The sequence below is a fragment of the Coregonus clupeaformis genome, unplaced genomic scaffold (assembly GCF_020615455.1).
Source record: "Coregonus clupeaformis isolate EN_2021a unplaced genomic scaffold, ASM2061545v1 scaf0024, whole genome shotgun sequence".
Taxonomy (NCBI): domain Eukaryota; kingdom Metazoa; phylum Chordata; class Actinopteri; order Salmoniformes; family Salmonidae; genus Coregonus; species Coregonus clupeaformis.
The window spans coordinates 880,001-887,500 of NW_025533479.1; the positions used below are offsets into that span (position 1 = coordinate 880,001).

The 7,500-nt window shown below is 49.4% G+C and overlaps 1 protein-coding gene across 2 annotated transcripts in view; it reads right to left on the reverse strand.

The window, feature by feature from the left end:
• LOC121531188 (neuroligin-3) overlaps positions 1-7,500 on the reverse strand; it is a 383,312-nt gene that overhangs the window by 6,035 nt on the left and 369,777 nt on the right. For both annotated transcript variants that reach the window (XM_041836459.1, XM_041836455.1), the window contains one exon: positions 7,061-7,500. This exon is cut by the window's right edge and continues 84 nt beyond it. In XM_041836459.1, coding sequence (XP_041692393.1) covers positions 7,061-7,500 — 440 coding nt within the window. The remainder of the gene's footprint in view (positions 1-7,060) is intronic.

Sequence of the window (7,500 nt, forward strand, 5' to 3'; positions counted from 1 at the left end):
CGTAAACGCTGCAGCTCAATGGTTTAGTGTGCTTTATTTAAATATACCGTAAACGCTGCAGCTCAATGGTTTAGTGTGCTTTATTTAAATATACCGTAAACGCTGCAGCTAAATCGTTTAGTGTGCTCTGTATAGATATACTGTAAACGCTACAGCTAAATGGTTTAGTGTGCTCTGTATAGATATACTGTAAACACTGCAGCTAAATGGTTTAGTGTGCTCTGTATAGATATATTGTAAACGCTGCAGCTAAATGGTTTAGTGTGCTCTGTGTAGATATACTGTAAATGCTGCAGCTAAGCTGTTTAGTGTGCTCTGTGTAGATATACTGTAAACGCTGCAGCTTAATGGTTTAGTGCGCTTTGTTTAGATATACCGTAAATGCTGAAGGTAAATGGTTTAGTGTGCTCTGTGTAGATATACTGTAAACGCTGCAGCTCAATGGTTTAGTGTGCTCTGTGTAGATATACTGTAAATGAAGCAGCTAAATGGTTTAGTGTGCTCTGTGTAGATATACTGTAAACATTGCAGCTAAATGGTTTAGTGTGCTCTGTCTATATATACTGTAAACGCTGCAGCTAAATGGTTTAGTGTGCTCTGTGTAGATATACTGTAAACACTGCAGCTAAGCTGTTTAGTGTGCTCTGTGTAGATATACTGTAAACGCTGCAGCTAAATGGTTTAGTGTGCTCTGTGTAGATATACTGTAGTGTGCTCTGTGTAGATATACTGTAAACGTTGCAGCTACATTTATTAGTGTGCTCTGTGTAGATATACTGTAAACACTGCAGCTAAGCTGTTTAGTGTGCTCTGTGTAGATATACTGTAAACACTGCAGCTAAACTGTTTAGTGTGCTCTGTGTAGATATACTGTAGTGTGCTCTGTGTAGATATACTGTAAACACTGCAGCTAAGCTGTTTAGTGTGCTCTGTGTAGATATACTGTAAACACTGCAGCTTAATGGTTTAGGGAGGGTAGAGGGTCAGAAAGCCTGGGGCAGAGAAGTTGAGGAAGAAAGACAATAGTTTCACTACAAGGCCCCTTGGAGTTCCTGCTCTAGACTTATTCTGCCTCCATGATCCTATTCCCAATGTAGTGCACGACTTTTGACCAGGACCAAAGGGTTTTGGTTAAAAGTAGTGCACTATAGAGGGAATAGGGTGCCATTTGGAACGCAGACACACAAAGGACAAACACACCTAATTGGAATTCAAGTTCAGACAAGAAGAAACACAATATTTTCATAGTCTCTTCTTGTTGTTTGCTTTTGGCACTGCGTGCTCTGGAGGACCTACTGTGCCTTTCCAGGCACACTATCTTAATATCAGGCAGCTTTTACCCTTCACAGACAGACAGTGCTTGTAGTTGTGTGGTTGTGTGTGTGAGTGTGTTTGCATGTGGGTGCGTTCGAGAACCTAGGGACTGTGATTGGCGTGTGGATCATATCTAATGGCAGGGTTTGACGGGCTAATTGATGGCGAGGCAGTGTGACTTTGGGGCGTGCTGGGGTGATGGAGGACACAGCAGGTCACCACCCCCTCCTCATTATGGAGGCTATTGATTGGGTGCATTAGTTGAGTGACAGCTAACATGTGTCTTGACATCAGACCTCTCTCTCTCTCTCTCTCTCTCTCTCTCTCTCTCTCTCTCTCTCTCTCTCTCTCTCTCTCTCTCTCTCTCTCTCTCTCTCTCTCTCTCTCTCTCATTAACATTCCACCTGCACCACAGTAGCCAATCAATGACCCCCCCCCACCCCTGCCTTAACGAGACACTCCACTTCCTGAGTCTCTCTAATGCAAATCAGGATATTGGAGTCAAAGGGAGAGGGGGGAGATGGGATAACAGGAGAGGCAGAGAGGAGAGGAAAATATGAAGATGAGAGGAGAGACGAGGGAAGAGAGGGAGATGAGAGAAGAGGGGAGAGGTGGATAGATGCTGTAATTATCAGAAAGCCAGTGGAAGAGGTTGGTTGTGGAGGTCAAATGGTGCTCTGAGAGTAATGGTTGGTGACATCACTTCATTAACCTCACCAGGAAGGTCGGTCCTTTACCACAGAAAAACAACAACAAAAAACAACAACATGTAGAAATCACAGATCCTTTAAAGGGATAGTTCAGCGATTTGACATATTAAATACATTTGTTTCTAGTCTCCTTTCAAGGTAAGAAAACAAATATTAAAATACGTAACATCACTGAACTATCCCTTAAATGTCTTCATAGAGGCGTGGGTAAATGTGCACCATTTACCACTGTGACTAAAAAACAATCAATGCTAATGTGTTAAACTAAGCCAGAGCATATGTCTGCACTATAGATTTAATCTCTCTCAGATTCCTTAAGAATGTTAAACAAGTATGTAGTTGGGTTTCCTAAGTGGAGAGTTGATTCACCTCCCTCCACTACGTTCTCAGAGTTCCCTTAGGAGACTAGAAAGAGGGACCTGAGAGAGAGAAAGAGAGAGAGAAATCTATGCTCCACAGTGTTGTGATTTCTAACTACCTAGCCAGTCACACACACAAACACATACACAGCGTGCGCTGCATGTCACACAGACACAGTAGAAGCAGGAAGAAATCACCAGCCCCAGACAGACAACACAGGAAGCAGGAAGTAATCACCAGCCCCAGACAGACAACACAGGAAGCAGGAAGTAATCACCAAACCCAGACAGACAACACAGGAAACAGGAAGACACACCTTTGATGTTGTAATGTATGTATAATAGTAATTTAATAATGTTTGGCCTTTTGTGATTGTCTGTATAGCTATGTGGGGTATGGGGAGATAGGAAATGGGCTGCTATGGGTTTCTTTAGGGAGGTGGGGGTTAGGGTGGTTTGACAACATGCTCTGTCACTTATTCAAGTCATTCAAAAAGAAATACATTATTGTTGAAGCAGAATAAATGACATCACAGGAAGAGCATGGTGTGTCTGAGATTCAGTTACATCCCTGGCTCTCTGCATAACACACAACCCTCCCCTCACAAACCACTCTCTAAGAAGATTTGTCAGTTAGCCTCCTCTCTCTCTCCCTCCTCCCTCTCTCTCTCTATGGAGGGAGGGGAGAGGGAGGAGGGAGAGAGAGGAGGGAGGGGAGAGAGAGGAGGGAGGGGAGAGGGAGGGGAGAGAGAGGAGGGAGGGGAGAGGGAGGAGGGAGGGGAGAGAGAGGAGGGAGGGGAGAGAGAGGAGGGATGGGAGAGGGGAGAGAGGAGGGGAGAGAGAGAGGAGGGAGGGGAGAGAGAGGAGTGAGGGGAGAGGAGGGAGGGAGGGGAGAGGGAGGGAGAGAGAGAGAGGGAGAGGGAGGGAGAGAGTGGAGGGAGGGGAGAGAGAGGAGGGAAGGGAGAGAGAGGAGGGAGGGGAGAGAGAGGAGTGAGGGGAGAGGGAGAAGGGAGGGGAGAGAGAGGGGAGAGGGAGGGGCGAGAGAGGAGGGAAGGGAGAGGGAGGATGGAGGGGAGAGGGAGGGAGAGAGAGGGGAGAGGGAGGAGGGGAGAGGGAGGAGGGAGGGGAGAGAGAGGAGGGAAGGGAAGGGAGGAGGGAGGGAGAGGAGAGAGAGGAGGGAGGGGAGAGGGAGGGGAGAGGGAGGAAAGAGGGGAGAGGGAGGAGGGGAGAGGGAGGAGGGAGGGGAGAGAGAGGAGGGAAGGGAGAGGAGGGAGGGGAGAGGGAGGAGGGAGGGGGGAGGGAGGAGGGAGGGGAGAGGGGAGAGGGAGGAGGGAGGGGGAGGGGAGAGAGAGGAGGGAGGGGAGAGGGAGGAGGAAAGGCTTTGGCGTGAGTGATCCAGGCTGTTGCCATGCATGCTGGGTGTCATAACAAGGTGTCACACATGTTACAGCATCCTCTTTATAGACTGACACCCAGAGACAGGGCCAGAAAGACAGAGACATGTTACAGCATCCTCTTTATAGACTGACACCCAGAGACAGGGCCAGAAAGACAGAGACATGTTACAGCATCCTCTTTATAGACTGACACCCAGAGACAGGGCCAGAAAGACAGAGACATGTTACAGCATCCTCTTTATAGACTGACACCCAGAGACAGGGCCAGAAAGACAGAGACATGTTACAGCACCCTCTTTATAGACTGACACCCAGAGACAGGGCCAGAAAGACAGAGACATGTTACAGCATCCTCTTTATAGACTGACACCCAGAGACAGGGCCAGAAAGACAGAGACATGTTACAGCATCCTCTTTATAGACTGACACCCAGAGACAGGGCCAGAAAGACAGAGACATGTTACAGCATCCTCTTTATAGACTGACACCCAGAGACAGGGCCAGAAAGACAGAGACATGTTACAGCACCCTCTTTATAGACTGACACCCAGAGACAGGGCCAGAAAGACAGAGACATGTTACAGCATCCTCTTTATAGACTGACACCCAGAGACAGGGCCAGAAAGACAGAGACATGTTACAGCATCCTCTTTATAGACTGACACCCAGAGACAGGGCCAGAAAGACAGAGACATGTTACAGCATCCTCTTTATAGACTGACACCCAGAGACAGGGCCAGAAAGACAGAGACATGTTACAGCATCCTCTTTATAGACTGACACCCAGAGACAGGGCCAGAAAGACAGAGACATGTTACAGCATCCTCTTTAGAGACTGACACCCAGAGACAGGGCCAGAAAGACAGAGACATGTTACAGCTCCCTCTTTATAGACTGACACCCAGAGACAGGGCCAGAAAGACAGAGACATGTTACAGCATCCTCTTTATAGACTGACACCCAGAGACAGGGCCAGGAAGAGGGTCAGAGACAGCTGTGTAGTCAGAGAGTCAGTGACAGTGGTGTAGTCAGAGGGTCAGAGACAGCTGTGTAGTCAGAGAGTCAGAGACAGCTGTGTAGTCAGAAGGTCAGAGACAGCTGTGTAGTCAGAAGGTCAGAGACAGCTGTGTAGTCAGAGAGTCAGTGACAGCTGTGTAGTCAGAAGGTCAGAGACAGCTGTGTAGTCAGAGGGTCAGTGACAGCTGTGTAGTCAGAGAGTCAGAGACAGCTGTGTAGTCAGAAGGTCAGAGACAGCTGTGTAGTCAGAAGGTCAGAGACAGCTGTGTAGTCAGAGAGTCAGTGACAGCTGTGTAGTCAGACAGTCAGAGATAGCTGTGTAGTCAGAGGGTCAGTGAGTCAGAGACCTTGCAGGATCTTTGAGAAGCAGCAGAGCAGCAGAAGTCCATCTGGAGTGTTCTATAACTATTAGTCAGTTCAGACCCTGCTCTCCTCACAGAGACAGATTACCATGCTCCACGGGTCCATGCCTTACACACACATGCACGCACACAAAGAAACGCACGCACGCCACACACACACACACACACACACACACACACACACACACACACACACACACACACACACACACACACACACAGACACAGACGCACACACCCAGGCGCATGCATGAACGCACGCAAGCACCCACCCACCCACACACACCCTCCAGTGGGTGGTGAAGACGGCTCAGTACATCACTGTAGAGAGCAGAGAGCAGAGAGTAGAGAGCAGAGAGCAGAGAGCAGAGTAGAGAGCAGAGGAGAGAGTAGAGAGCAGAGAGTAGAGAGCAGAGAGCAGAGCAGAGAGCAGAGTAGAGAGCAGAGGAGAGAGTAGAGAGCAGAGAGTAGAGAGCAGAGAGCAGAGTAGAGAGCAGAGGAGAGAGTAGAGAGCAGAGAGTAGAGAGCAGAGAGCAGAGAGCAGAGAGCAGAGTAGAGAGCAGAGGAGAGAGTAGAGAGCAGAGAGTAGAGAGGAGAGGAGAGAGCAGAGCAGAGGGGAGAGTAGAGAGCAGAGGAGAGAGCAGAGAGCAGACAGCAGAGAGCAGAGAGCAGAGGAGAGAGCAGAGAGCAGAGGAGAGAGCAGAGGAGAGAGCAGAGAGGAGAGCAGAGAGCAGAGGAGAGAGCAGAGCAGAGAGCAGAGAGGAGAGCAGAGGAGAGCAGAGGATAGAGCAGAGAGCAGAGGAGAGAGCAGAGAGCAGAGGAGAGAGCAGAGGAGAGAGCAGAGAGCAGAGGAGAGAGCAGAGCAGAGAGGAGAGCAGAGGAGAGCAGAGGAGAGAGCAGAGGAGAGAGCAGAGCAGAGAGCAGAGAGGAGAGCAGAGGAGAGCAGAGGAGAGAGCAGAGGAGAGAGCAGAGAGCAGAGGAGAGAGCAGAGAGGAGAGCAGAGAGCAGAGAGCAGAGTAGAGAGCAGAGGAGAGAGCAGAGCAGAGAGGAGAGCAGAGGAGAGCAGAGAGAAGAGAGCAGAGAGCAGAGGAGAGAGCAGAGAGCAGAGGAGAGCAGAGAGCAGAGATCAGAGAGCAGAGGAGAGAGCAGAGAGCAGAGGAGAGAGCAGAGAGCAGAGGAGAGAGCAGAGCAGAGAGGAGAGCAGAGGAGAGAGCAGAGCAGAGAGGAGAGCAGAGGAGAGCAGAGAGCAGAGATCAGAGAGCAGAGGAGAGAGCAGAGAGCAGAGGAGAGAGCAGAGAGCAGAGGAGAGCAGAGAGCAGAGGAGAGCAGAGAGTAGAGAGTAGAGAGTAGAGAGTACAGAGTAGAGCAAAGAGCAGAGAGCAGAGACTGGTAAATACCAGGAAGCAGATTGGATGATTACAGCCCGTCCACCTATCCTTCCTCCAGATCAATATTTATCTGGTAATGGGGAATGTCAAATTACATCTTTGTTGTTCCAACTGATTACTTCATGGTGGTAATATTAAAGGCTCTGATAGAGTCAGTGAGGCAGTGACACCTCCTACATGGTGGTCATATTAAGGACTCTGATAGAGTCAGTGAGGCAGTGACACCTCCTACATCATGGTCATATTAAGGACTCTGATAGAGTCAGTGAGGCATAACATTAAACAAAGGCAGAAACTTGTTGAATATATAGAGCCCTATAATTCTAACCTCTGACCTCAAACCAGTTCCACTGCTTTTTACATTCTTCCCCTCTAATTAGGGATTTAGACCTGGGACACCAGGTGGATACAATTAATTATCAGGTAGAACAGAAAACCAGAAGCAGTCTGCACCTTGTAGGGTAAGATTTTAATACCCCTCTTATAGAAAGTACTAAAGCAGGGCAACCTTACCCAGTCTTGGCGAAGTTAGTCCAGTAGGTCATCACCACAGCACTGAGCATGATGTCGTTCTTGGAGAAGTTACAGGGGAACAGGTCTGTGGGTCCGATCATGGGGATCCCGAACACGTAGGGTACCTCGTCCCCGTGGGCTGCGTCCGACCAGGCCGGCTTCATCAGACTCTGGCAGTGGTGGTAGAAGGCGTAGAAGTACGTTGGCGAGCCGTAACGGGCATGGAGGTCCGCCGTCACCACCGACGGCTCCACCCACTGGTGGTCGGTGAACAGAGCGACCAGCGTCTTGCGTCGTGTCTCGGGGTTGTCGCGGTCTGCCCAGTCCGTGTACATGAACTTGATGGTCTCCCTCAGAGTGTCTTTGCCTTCTGGGTAACCGTAGAGGCTGTCAACGAAGTCCGACACGGAAAAGTCAAAGTCATTGCCGGAGATGCCGTC